Source organism: Poecilia mexicana, unplaced genomic scaffold, assembly GCF_051168715.1.
Source record: "Poecilia mexicana isolate PSO_F unplaced genomic scaffold, ASM5116871v1 scaffold_10, whole genome shotgun sequence".
In the NCBI taxonomy this organism is placed as follows: Eukaryota; Metazoa; Chordata; class Actinopteri; order Cyprinodontiformes; family Poeciliidae; genus Poecilia; species Poecilia mexicana.
Window position 1 is genome coordinate 12,202,131 of NW_028263379.1, and position 26,530 is coordinate 12,228,660.

Sequence of the window (26,530 nt, forward strand, 5' to 3'; positions counted from 1 at the left end):
GGAAACTATTTGTGTGAAATTATGTATATTTCTATACCACTACATATGTAACAAACATGTTTCGTATAGACCATAATTCTATCCTAACCTGATCGAGGAAGCATAACAGGTCAGATCCTGGCGGCCTCTTCATCAGAAACAGATCTCCGTTATCACTGTTTCTTGTCTCCAGAGGTTTTCCAACCGTCTCTAATCCAATCCGATCCGTTATTAGCTGCATTTTTCAGCTTTATGCCAGAGCTAACAAGCCTCTGAGAACTTTAACAGCTGGGAATGTTAAAATCTCATGATGAGGATGAAGATCAATGAAAGCCAGAGTGCTCCACATAAATCATGCTGCTCTGAAAAGATGTTTTACAGCGCGCTGAAGCTCATTTGAGCGAGCAGTTCTCATGAAACCGAGGGCTCTTCTGGAATAAGTCACAATCGGCGGTGATTTTTCAAGCATTCAGTTTTATTTAATCTAAATCCCAAGTACATTTTAATGCTTGTGCAGGATGATTGATAACAGGCAGCTTTGATGCATTGCTGACAATAAGGAAAAGATTAGCGAGGAATGCTTTGCCAAACACTTTTTCGTGAAATGACATCAAATTGGGACACTGGTTCTCGAAGAGGAAACAATGAATCACTCAGATCCAGGTGCTCATTTGTTGAAGGTTGCACAAAAACAACTTCACGAGCCATTTGCTAAGCAAACACAGCTTATTCTCACAAGCAGCATGCAGACCTGACTGTAAAAACAAAAGCAAGGTGGGACGCTTTCAGTGATGGAGGAGGAGCCCGTCTGTGTGTCTGATTACAGCAAGGGGGTCAAAGGTTAAGAGGTGGCAATCAGAAGGAGTTTGAGTGGCAGACGAGGTGGCTCTGTGTTTCTGCGCTTAAAGGGGCGGCAGTATTTGTTCTCCAGGTGCAAACTGCATCATTACAACAAAGGTAACACCAAAACTCTTTTCTTAGAGACTCTTAGAACAAAACAATATTCATTACAGAAACCACTTTATTATGATCTTAACTTTGTTTGAAGAATTCAGGCTTGTCAGTCCTAATAAAGCAATAAAATAGAAAATTTAGTTTTGAGGTTAAAGGGGAAGTATTATGTGGGGTTTTTTTTTTGTCATTTTGTAGCATAATTAAGCAACAATGTTTGCTTCAGTTCTTATAAAAATGCTATATATCAAATATGACTTAAGAGAAATTTCACTTTGTAATTTAACACATTTAAATTGGGCCTCTGTCTCTTTAAAAACACCTGCTCTGTCTGAAACTTGCTCCTTTATTCACTTTTTAACAACGTTTTTACCAGCACTGAACTGAGCAGTAGCTCCTATAACGAGTTCCACCAGGTGTTTGCTAATTGCTGCTGGCTAGTCTGAAGGAGCTGGGCTGAGTACAGCTGCTCTGTGAGGCAGAAGCTCTGAAACTGAATCTCTGAGGAGGAGCTTTGTCTTCGAAGGCGGAGCTAGGTCCACCCAAGAGTTTTGCACAGCTGAATGGTTACCATGGAGATTAAAGGATTCCTCAAACATGCATGAAAGCAAGACAACACTCCAAGTGTGTTTTTGATGAGGGAATAACATTATAAAATTATATAAAGACATAAAAAAAAAAGATTTTACACAATACTGCCCCTTTAGATTTGAACCTTGTTTGACAAGGAGGGAACAAAAGGTGTGCGAATCAGAGAGATAAAACCCACTTTAAGGATTATTAGAGCCTCTGAGGCCTCTGGGCGGCATTAATCTGTCAGCGGCTAGAGCTGCTACGCTTAAACTTCATCAAAGTGCTCATTCTGGGTCGTTTGTCGAGTTTTCTGGTCCGTTTTCCAATCTGTACATCAGGGGAGAATCCAGCAGAGGTCCATCGGATCGAGCCGAGTCACAGGATGCAGAGTCTCACCTCCTCTTCCTCCACCAGACTCCTGGAAGACAGAAAAACAATAAAACGTGTAAAATAACATGCAGACAACTGGCACAGGCTGTTCTGAAGGGAAACCAAACACCTGCTTTGTAATTTTGTTTTCAAAATCAATCAGTCAGATGGTAATTATAACTTACATATCAGCAACAAGCAGATACAAATAGTTTGTCAGATATTTATGGAGAAGTGGCACGTTAACAATATGAGCTCAAAATTAAATATATGACGATATTTTTATTTAATTTCACTCTTTTACTTAAGACTGAAGTTAAATGTGCTTGTTTATTTACGGACAAGACAACGTCCAGAATGTTTTAAATCATCTAAGTAATAAAATTGTTTTCAATAGAATCAGTTTTCTATAAACAGGTTTCATGTTTTTTTTTTGTCATATATATTTTCACACCTCAGGTTGTTTTTACCTCCTACTCATTCAAAAGCTGATTAAACCAGTGAAACCAGTGAAGCCAGATGTTTTATGACATGTGGAGCTCAGCTCTCAGCGTGACGTAAATCAGGAAGGATCTGCGTGTGACGCAGCAGAGCGACGGCAGAATGACTTACAGCCAAACGTTGCTCACATTGTCAGCAAACTGAAGCACCAAGCATCTGCTGGAGCTGCTCTGAAAGACGTTCACGGGCCATTAGCCCCCCAGTAAGGGCAAACTGGGGTAGTTGGTGTGTGTGGTGGAGGCCATTTAAACCAAAAAAAAAATCATTTCCTATTTATGGATCTAATTAAGGATAACAAAACATCCAGTATATAAAGAAAAGTAGGGAAAACATTGGAGGAGGGTTTACTGTGTGAATCAACTGGAGCTGTGGAGCATTAATAAATGAGTCTAATGAGGGGTGCTGACATTAAAGGGGCAGTGCAGAGCAGAGCAGAGAGTAAGATCTCTTCTAAAAGTGACCTATTATGCTTCCTTGAACAGGTTAGGATACAAAATATGTTCATTACATTTCTTGCAAAAACATATTCTCAGATAATGATATTTCTGTTGTTGATTCTGCTTAATTTGGTACTCCTGTCACTTTAAATCCAAACGAGCTGCTGCCCCAAATCAACATTTACACTCGCACGTGAAAATGGCAGCAAACAGATGCACAATTATACAACCATGCATCTTTGAAAAGCAGAAGTGGAGCCTCCTGCACAACCAACAAGAACACAGCAAGTGGTTTATAGATGGTAAGTCTAGTTTTTTCCAGCAGCCATTGTACAGCAGTAAAATCAGCTGAGCAAACATGCTTGGGTTACTAGGTAATAGGGCAGGGGTTGCTAGGTAACGGAGCAGTACCCGTCAAATGTGACTTAACTGGGAGGTTTTTGAAATGGCTCGTTTTTCAGACACCAAAAACGTCAAATTATTACTCTAAAATGGCTGAGTGGATCCTTTGAGCACTTCAGGGGTTTGAGACCCAAATGGAAGAACAAAAACTTGCATATGTGTGAATTTAATTGTCCTACAGTTTCTTTTAAATAAGAGATGATCCCTGTAATATTGGATCAAAAAAAGTTGCAATAAATTTTTATCCAATCAGTGTTACTGTCTTCGTCATGAATGTGAGGATGTCTGGGTGAGCGTTTAGTGCTTGGATGGTTTTAGAAGCATTTGAGACCCAAATGAAAGTATAAAAACATGCAAAATGTGAATTTTGCATAATAGGTCCCCTTTAACTCTCATGGATCTCAGCTCCAAACACAGCAGGGCCCCCTGCAGGTCAGAGGCGGTGGCACCGGGAGCAGGGGGGGCAAGAGGATGTCTGTGGCAACGACTTGGGATGGCAGAAGTGCGTCACTTCACATAGCAGGATGGCAGATGGTTGAACAACCTTAGTGAACCGAGGGAAATGACAAGAAAGCCTCAAGGCCATATGCAGGAAGCTGCTTCACTTCCAGGAGCTGTTTCCTGTGACCCGGGCGGACATGGATGTCAAGCCTGTCTGAGGAACATCTTAAAAAGAAACTGCGGATTTCCAGGCTAAACTACGTGAGATGGACCACGAAATAAACTTTAAGTTTCTCCCCCGGATGATTTCATACAGACATGCAGAGGGGAGTAAAAGTCTTACGGTTTGACTCCAAACGAGAGGCTGAGCAGCATTAAACATAAAAAAACAAAACAAAATACATTCAGAAGCCCTCAGTGGAGCCTTTCATTAGAATAAATGAACATTTCTAGTTCCCATTACTACCATAAACTTCACCTGTTAAGTCCACAATATACAAATTCAGCTTTTGTGGAAAGAAGAGTTAAGAAATTCAGAAGTCAAAGTTACTGTAAAAGACAATAGGAACTCATGGAAAAAGACACTCTGACAAGAGGAAATGAAAATGAGGAGGACAAAAATGGTATTCAACCAAAAAAGTTGGCGTTTGTCCTTCTTCAGCTTTAAAATGCTAACCCAGAAATGCAAAGAGCTCCAGTTTCTAAACCAGGATGTTTACGGTTAACATCAGGATCAAAACATTCACCCAAATATGTTAGAGTTGTGTTACAATGAAGATGCTTCATTATGACTTTAAACATCCATTCATTAGCCTCCTATTTGTTCAGATTTCACGTTAGCTCCCGCTAACGGTGTTAGCTCTGGCTAATATAGTCCATCACAGTGTTTCTCAACCCTGGTCCTCACCACCCCCCTGTCCTGCATGTTTTAGGTGTTTCCCTTCTGCCACACACCTGAATTGTATCTCTGGGTGATTAACAGGCTTCTGCAGAACTTGATGGTCATGTAATCATTTGAATCAGCTGTTCTGGAATAGAGGCACATCTAAAACATGCAGAGTAGGGGGACCTGAGGACCGGGGTTGAGAAACACTGGTCCATCGTGTTTGTTTCAACAGATACATTGAGTATAACGGCACATGAAAAATTTGGGGGAAAGTGGTAAACTCCAAAAGCGAAACATGTAACAGACAATTTCTGAAGTAATTATGAGTTTTTACGTACCCAAAGCAACAAATTTTACGTTGATAGAAAAAACACAACATAGTTACGGGAACATGTTCAACTCGTTGTGGTTCATGTTAAGATTTTTATGAGTGTTTTTCTTAGCTAAAATGTGAAAAATTCATGTTTCATGTTCCCTCTTTCTCACAATTAGAGTCAGAATTCCTTTATTGTCATTGTGCAAGAAAGCACAACAAAATTTATAAAGTAGCAACTCTCAAAGGCAGGGCAAATATATAAATACATAATAAAAGATGAATATATTTTAATAAATATGAAAAACCATAGTAGGACCACATAGAAAGAACTGGAATGTTAAGGAAAAAAATAATGTTAATCAGCATTGATTTGCTGTGTTCAGGGGATAAAATCCCTAAACATACGGTGAAGTTTGTGATTTTAACCTGCTAATATCTGTAAATGTTCAGGGGGTGAGAGTATCTTTGCATGGTACTGTGAATATCCATTTTTTTCTGATACAGAACAAACATCAAACTCAGCATCCAGCAGATTAAAATCTAAGATAAACATGCCGGGACCACCATGCGCTGTTCTTCAAACCCACCAGAAGACGCTTCCTAAAGGGGAACATTGTTGAGCACCATCTGTTTCCATCTGACCCCCTACCATGGAGAAACACTTTCACAAAAGATGTCAGGATCTGTGAGTTATAACTGCAACCAGACTTAATGAGGACATGCAAGAGGATGACAAACTTATCAGAGAAATCACTTTGTGCTGTGTTTTCCTTTTAATAAAGAAACCCACCATGCCTTCCCTTTGACTGACAGTCACACTAACAATCAAACTTAACTTTCCATAAATCTTCCCAATTCTCTACTGTAAACCCTTGCGGCAACGGCACGATGAGTGTGCTAAGATATTACTACAACGGTGAGCTTTGTACTTATGATTGAGACCCTGCAAGGAAAAAGCTGAAAAGTTTAACATTGTTTTCACAACCAACCACAGGAAAAAAAAAAAGCTGTACCTTCCTTCTGCTAATTGTGCTAATTTAATTGTGATTAAATTAGCTTTAAACTACAACATAAAAACTGTGACATGCCCCCCTTTTACATAGTTATCTCTTTATTTGAAAAAGAAATCAGTAAAAATATTCTGTGTATGACTGAAAAGTTAGTTATGCTAACCCTCAGCTGCTAACATTAGAACCGCTAACACTGCTGTGCTATATATCAAAACAGAAATTAGCGGAAGCTAATGCTAAAGCGGTAACTTCAAATCAAATTATATCTGCCCTTGAAAGACTACAACCCTCAAGCATTTAATTTTGACATTATAATTTATATGTTCTAATATACCCTTAAATATTGAATTTATGTTTATATATTGTTCATTATAATGTATATTGAAAAATCAATTTAGGGGAAGCTAAGTGTATTTTCAAGGCTGGGAAAAGAGCTAAACAAAATTAGCTCCACTACTAGTTAATTTGCAGATTAGCAACTGTGCGCTATTACATTGGATCACACCCACCAAGTTCATCCAGAACCAGGCAGACAGACATGTTTGGGTTGTCAGAGAGTTTTCCAGGTAAAAAGGCAAATAAACCAAATTTAGCTTGACCAATAGAAATACTCTCGAGAGAAAATTGTTGACTCTTCTGTAGGAAGTAGCTACTTTTTCCTGAAAGCCTCCTAAAAGTTTACAATTTCTAATAACTCTTAATTAGACCTTTATCTGCTGACTTCAGGATGATTGGAGTTTATTTTCATGTGCAGGTGGGCATCATCTTTTCTTACCTGTAAGCTGCAATCTCCATGTCTCTTGCCATCTTCTGACTGAGCAGCTCCCTGTATTCCTCACACTGCTCTTTCATCTGGGACTTGAAGTCAACCTCCTGCTGCTTCATTTCTGTTATAGTAAACTAAACAACAGACAATTTGGGGTGTTTAAAAAAAAACAAGGAGGTGAAGTTAGAAAGTCTGCATCAAGAGTCCCAATCCCATACCTCCAACTCTTCAACCTCATCCTTGTACACAGCCCCTTTCACCTCAACTTCATCCAACAGCTCCTCGTTACTCTTTTCCAGATCATCGAGTTCCTTCTGCAGCTCCGAAATCTGCAGAAAGACACCCAACATCAGCCGTCCATTTATATTATGACGCTTTCTGCTATTAACGTGCTTTTTTCTGAAATCCTAAAAACAACAAATCAACTTAAAACTGTCATTTAATGGTTTAGTAGAAAAAAGTTAGTTCCAATTGGTTAGCTAATAACGTCCATTTAAACTTTATGTTGTACTTTGGGGGCCATCCAGCAGAGGGTGCTGCCGGTCATTCTTCAGCAGAACGTTGATTTTTTTTAAAATTATTATTATTATCAAAGATGGCGGCCATGCCAGAACAGGGAAAAGAAACGGTCCACACTAGAGTTCGGTTTGGGATTCAAAATGCACTCAAAGAAGTTCCGTTTTGAAATATAAACAATGGACAAACTCCTCAAGTTTCAGCTTAAAAGTTCTCATTCAGACGGGTTGCATTCGGGAGCAACGTCAATGGCGACGGCAGAAAAGTGGAGGGGAGTAATAGGAACGAGCTACCCGCTAAGCTTGTTGTCATGGCAACTCCTTAACAACTAGTTGCAAAGTTCACGGAAGTATTATTCTGTATTCTTTTCCTCTTATTTTTCTATTTGGCAACCAAGAGGTTCCCGTTTTGTTTTATGTAATAAATATGTCTAGGTTTATTATTGTGAGAAAAACACAATTTTGTGTTCATTCAGTTAGTATTTAATACAGCTGATACAAAATGTTAAAATTTAATATATTTTTTTAAAATTCAGAATTATGAAAGCCTTTCATGTTATTGAAAGATGGTCGGCCTCTTGTTAAATAAATTGATCTATATAAGATGAATCAACTTTTGATTATCAGCAACCTAACTTTACTTAACATAGAGATGATGAATATGGGTGAATATTTATTCACCCATATTCATAAATTGTGCTTGATTCCTTGAACATCCCATTAAACAACAACATACCAACATCTGGCATAAAATATTGATGCCTGTAATTATTTAAACGCAGTAAATGCAATGATTGTTGGATGTATTCTGTATTTAGACATATTTCTGACCACCTGATGACCACAAATCCCAAATTTTCTTGTCATTCAGCTCTGATTTAGCCTTATTAGAGCCGTTTAACAATGCTTACAGCCATGTCAGTACAATGCCCCACCAATGTGATCCAGATGGGAATATCTCGATCTATAGTTAATGGATTGCCATCAAAATTCATACAGACATTCATTGTTTCCAGATGACGACTCCCACTGACTTTGGTGATCCCCCCGACAATTCATCCTGCCCTACCACAAGGTTCACATTTGTGGTTTTAGGGTGAAATGCTTCAGCATTAAACGGATAATTTGCGATGGTCATCACAGCTGTAAGACTTTCATGCCTACAATCGCTGCGAAACGGGAAGAGGGGAGATCAATTTGTAATTTATAAAACCAGATCAATGAGCTGCAATGAACAGTTACCTAAAACTAACACTTGCAACATTTAATAATGCTGTACAAAAGAGCTGAAGTATTGAAAGCAGCTTTCCTTTAAAGTGGTTTTGATCTATATTTATTAAAACCAATCAAGTTTTGATCCAAAGGTTTCTGACTCCTTTGGACTCAGGTTACTTTTTCACCACTTTCTCAGGACAAAGGCCATTTAGACAAACATTTTGTTTCCCTAAGTCACTTAAGATTCACCAAACTCATGAAAGTGAAGTGGTGTAAGTCGAGCTCCTCATATAATACACTTATTTTTGTGTTTTTGTGCATTTAATCATTTTTTACACTTATCTCTTCCCTAAAGATATACTGTAATTTAGCTACACCCTATAAGGCACAAAATGGGTGAACAACATGCAGTATGCAGGCCATTGATAAAAAAAAAAAAATGCTAGTTCCATTGATGGATTATTTAATTTGGAAGAAGACTTTTTTTCCCATGTTATAAGTGAAGTAATCTGTCAATGGAAATATGATTTGATTATCTTGTTCCACCTAAAAATCAGACTACTTTGTTTAATTGAAATATTGTGAGTTCAGTTTTTTGCTGGATGGGTCAAATGTTTCTGTAAAGTTATTGTCCTGCTTTTAATTTAAAATCTGAGGCCAACAAGAACTTTCAACTTGATGACTTTGGCAAAAACTTTGGATATCAGTGAGAGGACAGAGAAACTCCAGATTTATATAACTTTAAGAAATTAGTAGAAAGTCTGGCTCCTTGGATGCAGAATAAGCACTTTCACAGCTTACTGTTTCATCACAGTAACTTGATTCATTTCTGTCCTAGAAATTATAAAATAATAGTGAGCTGGAGCTACTAAGAACAAAATCAACAAACACAAAGCCTAGGTTAGCTTATAGGAGCATCCCTCCCTCAGTGTCGGTGTCTGTGTTGCCCTGCCATGAGTAATTGCAGCAATCATATAAGTTCAACAATTATCTGTCCCAACCAGATGGGGATCAGGCTCACATTTCAGAGGAACCATCTGAGCAGAGGAAAACCCGGCTCCTGATGACTCCCCAAACCGGCCGAGCCAAGTGAGAGTCCTCTCCTCCTTCCCCCTGGCATGATGAGTGGAGTGGAGTCAAGCCTGTATATGCGAGCAGCGCCTTTGGACGCCATCACTGCCTGCTCTATTATATACAGTCCTGAGTCGGGCCTGATTTCACTGCAATGTGTTTGTTTGGTCATGTTGTGTCTCAGTGAGAAACCAGAGCCTGAGCATCCATCAGAGGCGAGAGAGGAAGCAGAGCAGGTCGAGTTGAGCTGTCCATCCGTCAGGCGGCGCTGACCTTAGCGGCGCTCATGTTGGAGAGAAGTGGATGATGGTGGAGGAGCTGTGCTGTGGTTTCAGAGGCTCGGTGTTTATTTAAAGAGCTGGAAGTGGAGCCGCAGCCTCAGTAATGAGAACCAACCCACCAGGTTTGCTACTGATGTGGTCAGCTGTGGTGAAACCGCTGATGGATGTTAAAGATGACCTGTTATGCTTCCTTGAACAGGTTAGGAAATTTATGGGCTACACAAAACAAGTTGATTACAAAATCATTCTTAGATAATGAGATTTTAGTTTGGTCAATTCTGCCTATTTGGAGCTTCTTTTATGGCTTTTTATCTCTTTAAATCCAAATAATCTGCTGCTGGCCACACCCCCAACTCAACATTTATACTCACACATGAAAATGCCTGCAAATGCCTGTACATCTTTTAAAAGCAGAAGTGGGGCCTCCTGCACAACCAGCAACAATGCAGCAAGTGGTTTCTGGATGGTAAGTCAACAAAAAACAATGTTAGCACTGCTTAGAGCAGGAAAATAGATTAAAAAAAACTATACATATCTTGGTAGACATGTGATCAATATCAATAGATAATACATCTGATAGAATATTCAATACATTGGCAAGAGTTGCTAGGAAACGGAGGTGGGCTTGGAAGGGGTTGCTAGGTAACGGCATATACTCCTAAGTGCCTTAACAATCCGGACACTTTTGAAGCAGACACCAAAACACAGTAACTTATTGCCAAAAAATGTCTGGGTGTTTGTTTCTTTTAAGCACTGTGGCTGTTTAGAAGCAGTAGAAGCCCAAATGGAGTGTAAAAACGTAAAATATGTGAATTTTACATAATAGTTCCCATTTTTAAAGAGAACAAGAGGAATCTGAGAAGGATGTGGTTTTCGTCTGGTGACTTCACCTGAGTCACATTATCTTTCTGTAATATCTTCTGGGATCTTTTTGTATGAGGATGGGTATAAAATGGGTGATCAAGATTTATTTCCACTTTTCAAATCGCAACATATGTCTTGAGGCAGTGAGTGTATAAACTTTTCAGACTTTTATGACTTTGGAGCCAATCTGTAAGCCTGTGGTTAATAACCAAGGCCACTAAGGGAGATAAATCCTGTCTGGGCTGCAGACGGGCCCTTCACATCGCCTGCTGAAAGTGTCTTCAGAGTAAACACTCAGGATCTCCCACACTGCTGCGCCTCTGTCACTCAGCTGCTCCTCGCCTGCTGTGGGAAACCATTCTGTTTCAGGCTGTGATACGAACCCATGGATTTAAGTCTCATCTGATCTTTGTCAATAAAGAAGTTCAGAATGCATAATTAGAGGATGTAGACCAGTGTGTTTTAACAAAAGGAGACAAATTATGAGTTTAACTTTAAGGTTACTTCCTGTGGTGGCTCTTGCCTTTACAAATTATATCTTATCAGCAAATCACAGGTGGTAAAAATGTCAAAACCCTTGAAAAATAACCATCTTGTGAAAAAAATGAAAGTATGTTGTTCATCTATAACAAAATGGTTAGTACAAAGAACCTAAATAAGGGAAGTTATTTTGAAAAATGTGAATTTTACATGTTTTTGTGCAGCCATTTGGGTTTCAACTGCTTCTAAAAACAGCCAAAGCGCTTAAAAAAAACATCTAGCCGTTTTTGGCAATAAGTTTATGATTTTTGGTGTCTGGAAAAGTGCCATTTCAAAACCCTCCCAGCAACCCCATCAAAGCTCAGCCTGTTACCTAGCAACCCATGCTAAACTCCAGCATGTTTGGTCAGCTGGTTTTACCGCTATATGTGTTGTACAATGGCTGCTGAAGTAGACAAGTGTTTTGTTGTTGACTTATCATCCAGAAACCACTTACTGCTTTCTTGTTGGTTGTGCAGGACGCTCTACTTATGCTTTTCAAAGACGTTCGGTTGTATAATTGCGTATCTGTTTGCATCCATTTTTATGTGCAAGTGCAAACATTAAATTGGGGGGGGGGGTGTGGCCAGCAGCAGCTTACGTGGATTTAAAGTGACAAGACACCCTAAAACAGCTCCATCTGAAAATAGCAGACCTTGGCAGACTAAAATCTCCTTACCTAAAGAGAGAACTTAAGTGAAGTTATCTTAACTGTGGCACTCTAATATTTCATTTTACGGTTCAAAATACCTTTCAAGATATCAAATGAGGTCACTGAACCGTCATTTGAAAAGTCCCCCATCCCTAATTAATTCAAGATATCTTAAACTTAATTATGGTTAGTAAAATTTAATATTTAGAAATCTGAATTAAGAAATTACACAGAGGCCCCTGGTGCTACAACTGAGCTGTCTAAATAGTTGCCTTTGGAAATTTAGGTTTAATCAGAAAATGCTACAACGTAGAAAGAGTTCAGCAGCATATTATATCCGGGATATGCAAACCTTTTGAACTTGAAAACTGCTTAATTCTGCAAATAATTTACTATTTATTGTCTTCCAACAAAGACAATGCATTTAAAATAGATTTGAAGAGCAAAATGTACAACTGTCAACTCATTCCCAAGCTGAAAATTGACAATTTATGAAAAACCTTCTATTTTTTTCATTGAAATTTCAAAATGACAGACATCTTTGTTATTACAAGGGAAGCTCCTGCTCAACGAAGATCTCTGGAAAATTATATTTAATACTTGCATAAGACACACATGAGTTCTTGCAGTAGTCTGCAGGGATTGTTTAGAAGTAAAAATTACCTGATCTGACCCTGAAAATCTTTTAAATTTCTTCACGTGGCTACACTTTTTGTAATTTGGATGCCTTTCTCTTTTAATGGAGCTAATAAGAGGAGGAAGCTCACTCACCAGAGTCTTCATCTCGTCCACATCAGTTATCTCTGTTGGGTCTTTGACCATTGACCCACCAGTTCCTCTCGCTTCCAGTTTCTTTCCACCGCCTTTGCCAGAGGAGAGCGCATCAAACTCCAGCTGAAGAAACAAACGATTAGGAGACAGAGCAGTCATATAAGTTTGCAAAGTTGAAAATCAGAGAGATCACAGAGGCGTCTCATTGAGTAAGGTAAGTGCACTTTGACAGATGGAGCAAAAAGCCCTTTCAGAGAGGTGGATGAGCAAAGCTCTCTTCATGCACCTGATTTGTAATTACATTGGAGGGGAAACAGCCGAAACAGGCAACATGAGGGCGCACAGGTGTGTGGGACGCAGCCAACAATCACCATTCCTGTTTAAATCCAACAGCAATCATTTGAACATCGAGACAATCGTGTCTCGTAATTGAGGCCAGGCGCAGACAGGACGCCGTCCAGCTGGCAGAGGAAGACGCCGAGTGGGAGGGAGAGAGTAAATAGACGGGATTTAGGCAGAAAAACACTTCGGGACAGACACTAGCCTGGCAACTGCTTTCCTACACAAATCAACTTCGTTGTAATGTTGCTCCATCCGCGATTTCTTCTTTGTTTCAATGGCGGTCAGCAAACAACTGTTGGAAGCATTACTGCCACCAAGTGGTAAGGAGTGTGGACCACAAAGCGACAAAAAATGCAACAAAAGATTAGATCCTGTTGCTCAATTTACATCGTCTTCAGAAATAAAAGAGCCTGGTAGCGTTGGCTTCAGGTCAAAGCTAGCAACAATATCTAGTTTTATTTTCATTTGCTAAGATTTTTTATCCGTTTGGGCTTTCTCCTATTGAAGTGGATTTCTCCACCGGGCCAATCAGTGAACAGAAGAAACTCTGAATAACGACGTTGGTTTTCTCCACTGTAGCCTCCCTGTAGTTTTAGCAGTAGCAGCGGGGGAAGTGAACGAAACTGTTCAGTACACGTTGATCGTGCTTCTAAATATTAATGTAACATTAACAGCCATCTTGTTCAGGTTCAACATTGGAGGATGATTGCTTGCAGCGCAGGCCATTTCCGGTAAGCTTCATAGCGTCAAAATGGCACATGACATACATCACAGGCAAACGCTACTGGTTGAGTAACCAGTAACTGTTTAGTTCACTTTAATTAAACTCTAGTTCATTTGTCTAGAAAGTCCAGTTTGTTTGGGGAGATGTGAACGCGCAATCGAACTCTGATGTGGAACAAAAAAGCAAATTCTGGTCCGTTTAAAAACCTCAGTGTCAGTTCAGCTGAAGTGAATGCTGATACGTAAATGCAAAGCAGGCTGGAAATCCCTCCAAAAGCAGAAAAAGAACAATAGCGCAGGGCATTCTGGGTAAATACAACCAAAACAAAAGCGTATCGCTAGCAGGATAAATGGTTTGTGGTTTTTGCCAAACACAAAAATGAAATCCTTCAACCTCTACAAACTGATGCTAGTCCATTCTGTACTTCTTTTTTTTTTGAGAAAGAAGTTGCGCTCAGCGTCTTCTTCACAGGTTTTCTTGTTATTTTCTTCAGTGGTTCTTGGTGCAGCGCCGCCACAGGTGAGAAAGGGAACATGTCTTTCAAAAGATTTGGTTCATTTGACACAGTGCAATATGAAAGTGAACCACAGCAGCTGAAAATATAAAAATGTTGCAATTTTTGTCCCCAGTCAACCCAGTCTACTGGACTACCAGGTGTGAAAACATCCTGAAACTTCAACCGAGTCCAGGCCTCCAGGAAGTAATCGTTTCTCAACAGCCGAGAGCCCAGGCCCTCTGAATGAAGCGAAGCGTTGAACAAGAGGCTGGTTGTACCGGTATAGTCAGACACACAGATGATTCAAATAAAAATGGATCAGATATTCTTCTCTAATGCCTCTGAAACGTCCAGTCCGGAGCTGAGAGGGAGCCTGGGAAGGCGGCCTGCAGTCTGATTACAGCCCTGACCTCTGAACCGGCAGACATCCTCACCCCAGACGGGGTCAGACCCACCGGAGTTCCAGCCTGACCTCGGTGCTGTACCACAGCAACTACAGAGGTGGACGAAAGCCGTTCCGTCCGGGTCCAGAACTACAAGCCCGACTCTCAGGTTCTCCTCCTCTGTTGTGCTAAGAGGTAAAGAAAACAAGTCGGGGTGTCGCAGCATGATTTGTGAAAGCTGAGATTTATGTTGGGGGAAGAAGAGGAGGTGATCAGCAAAGAGGATGAGGAGCAGCTGTCAGAAGGACCTTAATTAAATAAGAATCATACCAAAACATTGTTTTAAATACCAAAACGTGCAATTCAGGATTCATAAATGCACAAATATTTTACTCAAGTAAAAAGAAAAAGTAGCTGTCCAAGAAATGACTAAAGTAAGAGTAAAATTTGCATTTTGCATGTTTTTGTACCTCCATTTGGGTCTTAGCTGCTTCTAAAAACAGACCACATGCTTAAAAAACACTCAGACATTTTGGCCAACAAGTTAATGTTCTTAGGTCTCTTGAAAACGAGGAGCTAAGTGCGAATCAATGGGCACTAAGCCGTTACCTAGCAACCCCAGCCAGCCCAGCCCGTTGCCTAGCAACCCAAGCTGAGCGCCAACCAACACGTTTGGTCAGCTAGTTTTACTGCTTTATTCGCTGTACAGAGGAGGATAGAGTACTCAAAAACTGTAGCACTGCTTCAATGTATTGTTACTCAAGAATAAGAAGCTATTTATTCTTGCTATAGCTGATAGTATGACAACCAACCAGGTGTTTTTACTGGCGGAAAAGACAAAGACGGGAAGAAGCAGGAGGATGATGGCGCAGTATGTTTTTTAATAACTCATCACGTGAACAAACGTGATGAGTTATTTGTGGTTTTAATTGTGTTTCTTACTGAATGAAAACATGGCAATTGCAAAAATGTGCTTTTTCAATGTTAGCAGATTATCGACAAAGCTTTGCCTACATTTGTAAAGGAAATGCAGCCAGAAATTTTAATAAAGTAAAAGTATCGATACTTTAAAATACAATTACTTATAATTACAGCAGACTAAAAATACTCCTTTTTTCCAGAAAGTTACTCCGGTAAATGTAACTAGCTACTACCAAACTCTGCAGGATGAAGGTAGGTTTTTTTTTTATTAGGTTTATCTGGACACATCCTTGAATATCAAACTTCCTTGTTTCATGTTTCGTGTTTCTGTGTTTCGTACCTGGAGGCTCTCGGCCAGCTGGCGGTGGTACTCCTTCACTTCCAGGGCTGCGGTGATGTCAGGGCTGCCAAACCTGATCGCAGCTGCAGCCAGCGCCTTTTCATCTGGCTGCAGCTGGCTCTGCACCTCCTGCATGGACATCCAACACATAGATAAGCACATTGATGGTCCTCATGAAGCAGCAACTGTTATTCAATACGGTATGAGAAGCAACGGCGCATCCAGTTCATTATTCTTTTGATTTCCTATTTGTCTTTTTGACATATTAAAAGAGTTACAAACACAAAAAGCTGAAAAAATCGGAGCCAACAAACTTTATTTTCAATTCCTTAAAGATTTAAAACTCCTTCATTTAAATGAACTGAGGAGTTTGCAGCAAAATCCTGGAAAACAACTGAAAATGTTCTCACTATTTCCATTTAGTGCTTCAATTTATGTATACACTGAGATATTTAAGTTAAGTTGTTAGAAAAGCTTTAATTGTAACTTTTAGGTCAGAATAATTTTGTATTTTCCACAAAAGAATCTGTACATGAATGTTTCCTTTAGTACCAACTAAAGGAAAGAAATCGAGACGTCGCAACTATAAATAAAGTATTATGTGGTTGGCAAACTTCTGCTAATTCGTTAATAGCGAATAGCAAATTTTTTAATTTAGCGTTTTGCTAACTTTGAAAAACATCAGCACTCTTAGTTTCCTCTAATCTAATGTTTCCAGAGAAATTCTTATCTGGCTGTTTTGTAAACTTTTAGTTGAATAAAGTTTGACTTCTGGTTGATGTTTTGGTTACTGAGTTCTTCAAGTAGTGAGCCGTTTAAATTGATGCTCTTATTTTGAAGGGGATGAAGACTATTTGCAGCACAAGCCTCACCTTCTTTTTATTTTTTATTTCAAACAAGAAACAAATAAAATAAGATACAAACATTAACATAATTATTATAGAACATGTAAATATAATGTCAAAATTAAATTGGTGCTTAAGGTTTATAATCTTTCAAGGGCAGACATGATTTGTATTGAAGTTAGCGCTTTAGATTTAGCTTCTGCTAAAACCATGTTGGTATTATTGTGCATTATCAGTTCAGTGCGTTAGTGAAACTACGACCATAATAAGAAAAACAAAGTAACGAGAATAAATTCCTAATATCACAGGAATAAAGTCGTAGTATTGCGAGTACAAAATCGCACAAGAATAAAGTTCAACTAATATAGAAATAAAGTCATAATAATGAGAATAAAGCCCTAATATTTTGAGAATAAAGTTGTAATATTACTTTATACTGATAATAATTGGACTATTCTTGTATTATTTCAACGTTATACTCGTATAATTGTATTCTTGCATCATTATGACTTTGTTCTCATATTATTTTGACTTTATTCTTGAAATTTTATTTTTTTTATCGTCACAGTGAAACTAATGTTAGCGCTGCTAACTGTTTAGTTAGCATTGCCCACCAGTGAGATACTGGAAAGACGAGTAAAACTGTACAATTAAAGCCAAGTGGATGAGAGAACAAGAGCCTGAAATCATGTAAAATAAACCGAGTAAAGCTGTTAAAGCTGAGCACACCTCCAGCGCAGCAACAAGCTCTGCATGGGTTTCTTCATCGCTGAATGGATTTGCCCCTTCATTATTCAGATGCAACATTTTTCTGCAGCTGAATAATGACTCCTGATTTGTCAGGAGAAATTGGACGTCCACAAAGCAAACTGATTTCTGTTTTTATTTGAGGTTTAGCCACATTTCCCACACTGCGAGTTGCGGTCCGGAGGGAGTGGGCGGGTTTCAGGGCCGGGCAGCAGCGGGAAAGATGGAGCCGCTCCGGGTTCGGCTGGGCTGCGTCTGTCATCTTCTGGTGAGGCGGAGGATCGCTGCGAGGCGCAGCGACGACGCATGGATGCAAACAAAGTTATTTTAAAGGACCGCTTCACTATTTTGGCAAAAGAACAAGCAAATAGTTAATTTCGCTGCATTGTGTGTTTGGTAAATATAAAGACTGTGCAGATGATGGCTGTAAACCAGCTGTCACCACATGCATTAAAGTTTCTCTCTGTTTCGAGTTCAAATGAAAACTAAAATATCTTAAAATAGCCACAAAAACTGCCTTCAAATAAAACCGAATTCCTCAGATTTCCAGGTTATTATAGTGAAAAAAGACTTTTTAATTAATTTGTGACAGGTAATATTGAAAATGACCGAGATGTGAAGCATTGAGAACAGTGCTAATATCTCCAGGTTCGCTGATGGACAGCTCTGATTAAACGCTGCTTTGCTCTCTAATTTCTCTGGATCTTCAAAGGACTTTAAAACTTCTGCTGAAAGGTTAAACAGGGATTTTTCAAGTCGTTACGTTGTGAGATAAAAAGAACCAAACACACCTTTAATCAAGTAGTTCATTAACTTTAGACAATCAAACTCTCATTTAGAGTGTTAGATATTTTTAAGCTTCCATAGTTAATATATTTATGCTTAAAAAACATTTCAGCAGCTTATACCTAAAAGATTAACTTATTTTTAGTTTAAGGTGTTTCAGACTTACTTCAGGCACATGAATGAAAGGAAAAACACTTTTTTGTACAAACTTGTAGCATTTTAGCTTTGCAGAAAAAAATCCATAATTGCTATGGAAAACAGAAATTTGAAACAGAAACCTAAATAATTAAAAGTGGAAACCCCCAGAAGGAAGCTGATCTGTTATTTGTGTCTGGCTCATCGGTGACTCCCTCATTTTGTCCTTTAATCTGCAGGATGTTGATTCATGATGAAAGCAAACGGGACAAAAAGAGGTAAGTTGCACTTCCACTGAGGCTTTATCTTGATTTTTGTCTTTTAATTTATTTCTACTGACAGTTTTTACAGGAATTAACCCAATAACGGCCTTAAAAACACTTTTAATGATATTCCTTAAATGTGTTTTTATGTCACCAAGTTGTGCACAGTCGGATTATTTGAAGCAGAACAATTTAGTGTTAGGAACAAAAAAGTGATCAAGTGTTTCCATATTTCTCATTTATTTTTGTTTTATGTAGTCAAAATTGCAGGAAAAAAGTTGCTGAGGTGATTTTATCACTACCAATAATAAAGTCAAGGACAGAAAGACTAAAAATAGTTTCCACCCAAAAGCTTTAGTTGCCCTGAAAACAGCAAATCCATCCAAAACCTGATCTTTATTTAGTTATCTATTTAGCTATTTTTTAATCCCAGTTCTTCTGTGTTTCTTCGATAGTTACTTTTTTCTTTTAGATGTTGTTGTGCTTTATTTGTAAACGACATTAAAATTAATTCTGATTCTTGTCTTGTTTACAAAATGTGAATAATTTACACAATTCAACTCAGATTTTGTTGCGTAAATCTAACCACAGCCAGACTTCTGCGTGAACGGATTACGTCTCTAAAGCGACGCGCGGTAGAAGAACGTCACAGAGCAGCCCGATGTTTACAGAAGCAGTAATGGACGCCGCCATTTTAAAGTTTACTCACAATGAGAGCCCACAGACAGGATCATAAAAGGAATCTAATAAGAAAGCTCAGCTAACAGCAGCGACTTTTTATGCAGGATTGATCTTAACTCCTGTAACATCCGTTTGGATCAGAACTAAGAGTGGTGGGATCCGTTTCACGGACAAAAAAAAACCTCTTTTATAAATTTCATAATTATAATTTTCATACATTTATGGGAAGCATCCGCAGCCAAGACAAACGCTACAACAAAGAAAGCATTACGGTGGCCGACGGGTGCAAACGAGCAGCAAAATGAAAAAACAAAATAGAAGCAAAACCTTCAATAAAGAAAACAAATCCAAACCAAAAGAGAGAAAGATCTGAACAAACTCCTGCCTAAGACCAGTAGCTGTTAGCCATCAGTAGCACAAAGCTAGCGGAAAGCTGGCATCGTTGTTTCTCCCTACATCCAGTGGGTGTGCCACACAGGCAAACCCACTAGAAGGAAACAAACGCACCCAGTACAACACTTTCATTGTATTGGCTGAGAAGTTGCTAGGCGACGGTGCATTTTTGTTCCAAAAGCAAGCAGAGCGCGAGGAGAAAGGTTTGAGTAAACATTACAAGTTTTGAGAAGAAAGATGAAGTCCTGCTTTCAAAATGAAAATGTAAGTAAAAGTATTCAAAGTTTTGAGAACAAAAGAGATGAACTGTCTGAAAATGTGTGCTCTTGGATTATGGCAGAAAAATTACCCCATAAAAATGCGACATAACCGTTCAGACTTATATGGGACGAATTAGTCCCATATATATGAGTGGCAAAGATCAGATTTTTTGGAGTTGAAAAGATGAGGATTGTGGAGAAAAAACGGATTAAAGTCGCATTAGCCTGCTGTGTGAACGTAACTTTTGATTCAGCAAATCGACTGAAGGTTGGAGTTTGTCACCACAGAAATAGTTTCTCATTTCAAACATTTTTCTGCTTCATCTGATTGATTTGTCTCACCGTCTTGTGTTGGGTCTCCATGTTGGCCAGCTGTTCTTCATAGATGGCCACCTGGTCCCTCAGAGCCAAACACTCTGCAGTCACAGCATCGACCGCCTGCAGAGGCAATCACAAGAGGAAAGTTTGAGTCTACTCTTCACTAAAACACAAAAAGACTCGCTCTAGAATCTATTTTTGCTTCAGTATCTGGTGTGAATTGGGTTAAACTCACTGAACAGGAAGTAGACGCCGCATTGCAGAGGAAAAGTAGAAACAAAAGCTCCCAATACATTTATCAGCAGGGGGTCTCGGCTCACACACTTTCCTTTTAAGGTTAATGCAGTCGGAGTGTCGGCTTTTATATTTGCACACAAGAATCCTCTTTGGGAAAATGGAAAAAAAAAAAGTGCTTTGTGAAATAAAAAACCTGAAGAATTAAGGTTTGTGTTTGTAGATCTGTAAAACTGTCCTCTGCTTGAACTCGACTCACAAAACTCTGGTGGATTTTGGCAGAACATTTAATATTTCGACTTTCCTCAACCTGGTTGGACGGCGACGCCCAAAGTGGGGCAACAGAACAGAGTATTTATAGAAACATTACCAATTATCCAACACTAAATGCATTTTTAAGGTTTGCTCAGATGAAAGTAGAAACGTCGAGAGAAAAACCCGCCGTCAGGTTCTGCTTTTTAAATCCTCTGATGTTTTTGGAGCGGTGGCGTCCCGCAGGGCGCCGCTTGGCTCACCTGCATTTCCTTCCACAGCACCACTGAAACAATTAATCGATTTTTGATTTAGTATTCAATTAATCGAACACAGACTCAAAAAAGGCCAATTACTGAGAAGAAACATATCAATCGCAGTAAATAAGAGATAAAAATTATCCTTTGAAAATCAAAATCGGTCACCTGGTTCAGATTCTGTAAAAAAAATTAAAATCTCCTATTAAGCTCCTTTTGCTGTCTAATTATTAATCAGTTAATCAAAAGCGATAATCAATAGATCTGTACATAGATGTTAAATAAAATGTTTTTAGCTTCAGATTATTTCTTTGCTACAAACGACCAAGAGTTCACCAAGTTAATGCTATTTTACTGCATTTTAGGCAATAAAATGTTAATTTTATCATTTAAAAAGGAATTTAATACATGAATTTTCTCATGTATTTCTATTATTGTACAAAATAAGTGTTAAATGAAAAAACTGCAGAATGTGCCATTTTTTTAAATCCAATTAATCGATTAACTTGCGGGACAAAAAAAGTGTAAAACAAAACATAATTAAAAATTTTGAAAGATCAGAATAAAATTAAGCAAATTTGTTTGATTTTGTTGTTTTTTGTAGTAAAGTAATGTAATTAATTTTACTTTTACCTGAGTAATTTTATCATGAAGTATTTTTACTGTTACTTCAGTAAAACCTCTGGATTTTTCTGATTTTATTTGCTTTTTATATGAATTATTGTCATTTTGTCCTTAAAATACCAAACTTTCCACCTAGCTTCATAATCTGGTCCGTCTGATGATGTAATTCTTAAATATTAAGTGATAATTTGATCAGGTACTCAGTACCTGAGTAGACTTTTTACCGAATACTTTTTACTCCTGGGTAATTTCTTGACCGGCTTCTCTTTCCTCTTGCTTTAGTGCATTCAGAACTCTGCCCTCCTCTGATAATAAGCATCATTTATTTGGGCTCATTAAATTAAATTATTGGTTCAGTTTTCATGTTTTTTTACCAGCTTTTAGTCTGAAATTGTGACGTTTTCACAAAGTTTGCTTTGAGAGTCATGACTCGAAACAGGTGCAAAATAATAAAACCGGACATGTTTTGTTTTTCTTTGGGAAGTTCAGTTTGTTGTGGGTTAATCTGTCCAACGCTCCCTCCTCTCCTCCACATCTCTGCTCTTCATCTACTTCCCTGCCAGATTTTCCCACCGAATATTGTCGCCCTGCAGCTGCAACCAATTCAGAGCGTCAGAACGGAGCCAGCGGCGGCATCGGGGCGCTGCAGCATCGTGAAATGTGCTACATCTGTAAGGGAGGAATCAAAGCCGCGCTCACATCTGGTCCAGCTGCGGGACGATTACTTCAGCCTGATGTGAGGAAGAGGAGGAGTCGTGTTGATGGTTTGGTTGCTGAACAACAACTACAGGCTGGTGCTGCTGAAACGCTTGACAACACCTCCACCTAGTGGCCAAACTACATCATTACGTCAGAGGTCATATTAAAATAACATTCAGACATTTTTCCCTTCGTTATTAAAACACAATAAAGCTCTTATAAATTAGGAATCCGTTACAGAAACTCAAACTACTTTATTATGACTTTAGTTTTGTTTGAAGAACTCAGGTTTATCACTCCTAATAAGGAAATAAACTTTAATATTTAGGGTTTTTTTAAACAGCAACTGAATGTATCATTTTGTATCACAATCAAGTAGCTATGTTACTTAAAGGATTTCAGCACACACATGAGAATGATTGACAGCGCTATGACCCACCCCCTGGCTCTGACTGGTTGTTTCTTTTTAGCACTGGGAGAAGGCAGAGGAGCTGGATTTTTTTTTCAGATCATTTGTCTCATACTGTCACAACATGACAGCTTCAACAAATATGTAAAAACATATATTTTTTATGAAAGTTACATAATGCAGCTTTAATTAAATCACATTCCTCACGTATATTCAAGGCTCTACCTCAGATGTTTATGTTTTTCTTTCGTTTTAGAAATTCAGCAAAAGAAAATCTGATATTTTATAAAGCGGAGAACAAATTTTACCTCCGCAGCATCTTGTTGTCCCTGCTGGACGACGATCCTCTGATGTGCAGCTTTCTCAAACTCCTTCTGGAGACATTCAAGCTCTTCCTTCAGCTCCTCTGTGTCACAAATAATCTCATCCTGCAGTCAGAAGACGGACAGAACTGAAATGTGTTCTGACTGAAGTGGACGGGCGGGAATAGGAGGTGAGAAAACCTCGCCAACATACAGCAGACACACCCTACCCTCTGCCTGCGCAGTTTTTCCACCGCTGCCTCCAAACTGAACTTCGGTTTCGCTGCAATGCAGGTGATTTCGGTGGAGCCGGGTCGACCGTTCAGATTCTCCTCCAGATCAGAGATCTGACATTCAAGAGAGCCGTTCTCCTCTTCCAAACAGTGAGCCTGAAGGCAGCGGAGCCAGAGGTGAAGAGGCAAAACAAGAAAGCTTTCTCAGTCAATAGAGAGGCACCGGTCCGATTTTAATATCTGTATTGATTCTGAAATTGAGAGAAGTTCTAGATCGGGTATTGGTGACAATGAGCCCGACCGATAATGGCAGATCTATTCAGTCTAATTCTATGTTCTGTTATTTTACATTTACAAATCCTAACTGAACTTTCTGAACCATTTGGTTTGTAGCAGTTTAATTTAAAATGTTTGATCAAGATAATAAATGATAAATTGTCCCAGAAGTTGTTGCGATAAATGATAATATTGTTGGTTTCAGACCATTTTCAAGTAATATAATACTGATGGCATAATACATAACACATTTTCTCATAGATCAACGAACTTTAAATTCTAACAAACATTTAACACTGGAACTGGAAGACATTTTAAATACCCAAAATAAATAAACAAAACAAGAGAAACAACAACAAAAAATAATTCTTAAGTTTCTGTAAACAAAATTATCCTTCAAATAAAAGGGTTAGTTAAGACCAAATCACCAGACTGAAAACTTTTATCTTCCAGTTTTTGGTAGAAATGGATAAAAGAGAAAAACAATAAATCATACCAATGGAAATTGAGCTTTTTTAAAAAATATGATTAATTGATTTATTGCAATAGTAAACCTGTTGTTTTTGTCAGTTTATTATTTACTCCTAATTGCACTGACTAAACAAATTATTGTGAAGATGTTGGTGTATCTAAGTTTGGTGTACTGGTGCAAAGTTGACACATACATTTGTAATTCAGTACATTTATGTCTATTTATTTAAAAAATAAGCATTTTAAGTGAATTCAAATGTTTTTCTGTATCGGATCGTATCAACAGAAACTAAACCTCAGATACTGGTCCCGGTATCGACAGTGAAAAAGTGGATTAGTGCATCTCTAGTTTAATGTCTTTCCACACCAACTCAATGAGTTTGACCAGCCGGTTGTTGAGGGCAGCCATCGTGGTCCGCTCCTGGACGAACCGGTCCAGACCCACTTTGTTCAGAGCTTTGGCTGCAACAAAGTCTATCTTATCACAGCCACATTGGTCTGCAGAGGCACACCTGCAAGAAAAGCAACACAGAAACTGGACTGAAGAAGCAAAAACGTAAATTTGACATTTGTTATACGTAAAAACCTCGACTAACGGTGTGTTTCTATTAAAATGCTTTTGTTTCCACCATGTTATTGAAACTTCCTGTTCAGTACTTACACTCTGAGCTTGACATTAAATACTTCCTTACATTGTTCAAAACAAACATTCAGATATTTATAGTCTCATTTAATGCAGGACTTTGTGTAAACACACTGCAAAAACACAAAGTCTTACCAAATATTTTTATCTAATTTCTAGTGCTTGAAATAAAGTGTACTTGAAATAAGAATTACACTTGAAATATTTTCTTATTTCAAGTGTACTTGAAATAAGAAAATATTTGCACTAGAAACTAGATATAAAAACAGAGAAAATTATTTAAAGTTTATTTTCAGTGTATATTTATTTCCAGTATATATACAACCTATTTTTTAAGAGTTGCACTTTTTGTTAATAATGAATAGAAAAATAAATTTAGCTATGCAGAGATTTATACATGTGGTTCAAACACGTTTTTAAATAAATGTTAAAACAGCCAGAATCTTTTTTTTTTCGGTATTAGCATAATAAAGGATGTGATGAACCCTGACCTGGCGGAGGCCTGGCGCAGCCTCGGCCCTCCGTTAGGACTCCGCCCGTCGTCGTCAAACAGCCGGCGATACGAAGACACTCTGAGCATGGCCATGGCTCCGGATCGGGTCGGGATAAAAATGGCGTCAGCCGCGCCAAACCGGGCTTTATAACCGCAGGGAATGTGAATGTGGCATCGAGGTGAAGCTCACCGCTTATAGCATGAACGTCATACAGTGAGGACTTCACACGTACCCGAGGAGTAAACTACTAAATCAAACTGGACAGTTATTGGGTTTTATTCTGCCTCCCACCAGTAACGACCCAGTCCCTGCAGGATGTACGTTTATGTGATTTTTTTACCGCCTAAAAATCTTTATAAAAATGTGGTCAAAGCTTTATTTTTGCCGTGACATGGTATTTTTAAATAATGTTTTAGATTTGTGGTCTACCTGTAGTTTTAGCAATGGCGGCGAGGGAAGTGAACGAAGCCGTTCGGTCCGTGGTTCCAAATATTGACTTAATATTAACCGCCATCTTGTTCGGATCGGGACTAAAACACTAACCACCATCTTGTAGAGCCTCTTATTTTGGAGGAGACATCCCTTTATCTTTACTTTAATTTCTTTTTATTTCTTTCTCACCGTTTCTTTTTCTTAAAATCTCTCTCTCTCTCGTTGTTTATTCAATGTCACATGCTGTTTTTATTTTAATTATGTAAAGCACATTGAAATGCCTTGCTGCTGAAATGTGCTATACAAATACAATTTGATTGATTGGTCTTGTTCGGATCGGGACTAAAACACTAACCGCCATCTTGTTCAAATCGGCATTTCTGTTCGGAGTGGAGGACGGTTGTTTACAGCGCACGCAATTTCCGGCAAGCTTCACAGTGCAATTTCCTGTCTGCGCCTTCAGTAAGAAATCATTTTTCAATTTATACAGATAAACTTACTGAAACTTCATGAATAAGTACAACATTCTAAAATGTATCTACAAAACACATAAATTTGTTTTACCAACATGTGATTCAAACACATTTTTTAAATATTCAAAACTGACTTTTTAAAAGAGAAAGCAAATACAACTTAAAAGGACCTAATATTTTCAAAATGCAAAGATGCATTTCAGTAAAAGGAACAATCTTGACAATCTTTCTGTTTCTAATAGAAATTTGAAAATCATTATGAAGCGATATGCCGTTGAGTAAGTTGATATTTGAAATATTTCCATAATAGTCTTCAGAGCTGGAAAAGCAAATTTTCTCTTCATGTGAATAGGAACAAATATGAAGGTTTATATATTACATTTTATTTTATTTTTTTGTAATGTAAAGTACTCTGAACGGTCTTGTAGCTGAAATGTGTGGTGCAAATAAACTTGATACTTTCTGCCCTTTTTCTTTCATAATTTCTTTTAGTTGTTACACGAACAATTCACATTTATTATTGTGTGAATTAAATAAAACAAAATGAAAATCAAAGTGTAGAACAAGGGACTGGTTCT

General features: G+C 38.4%; 1 protein-coding gene across 1 annotated transcript; it reads right to left on the bottom strand.

Annotated features, from left to right (window-relative positions):
* Positions 1-433: 433 nt before the first annotated feature.
* Positions 434-25,629, bottom strand: vimr2 (vimentin-related 2). Its single transcript, XM_088009218.1, has 10 exons — positions 25,039-25,629; positions 24,278-24,422; positions 23,161-23,319; positions 22,937-23,056; positions 20,178-20,273; positions 15,726-15,854; positions 12,520-12,642; positions 6,850-6,960; positions 6,641-6,765; positions 434-1,921 (listed from the first exon to the last, which is right to left on the bottom strand). The coding sequence occupies exons 1-10, from the start codon at positions 25,137-25,139 to the stop codon at positions 1,879-1,881; spliced, it is 1,152 nt and encodes a 383-aa protein (XP_087865344.1). The 5' UTR covers positions 25,140-25,629; the 3' UTR covers positions 434-1,878.
* Positions 25,630-26,530: the final 901 nt, after the last annotated feature.

Excerpts from the sequence above, each read along its gene's own strand:
- vimr2 (XM_088009218.1), bottom strand. The coding sequence starts at position 25,139 with ATGGCCATGCTCAGAGTGTCTTCGTATCGCCGGCTGTTTGACGACGAC. Across the intron at positions 20,274-22,936 it reads GACAACAAGATGCTGCGGAG|GCGGTCGATGCTGTGACTGC; the intron begins GTAAAATTTGTT and ends TTGCCTCTGCAG. Across the intron at positions 15,855-20,177 it reads TGGAGACCCAACACAAGACG|GAGGTGCAGAGCCAGCTGCA; the intron begins GTGAGACAAATC and ends ATGTCCATGCAG.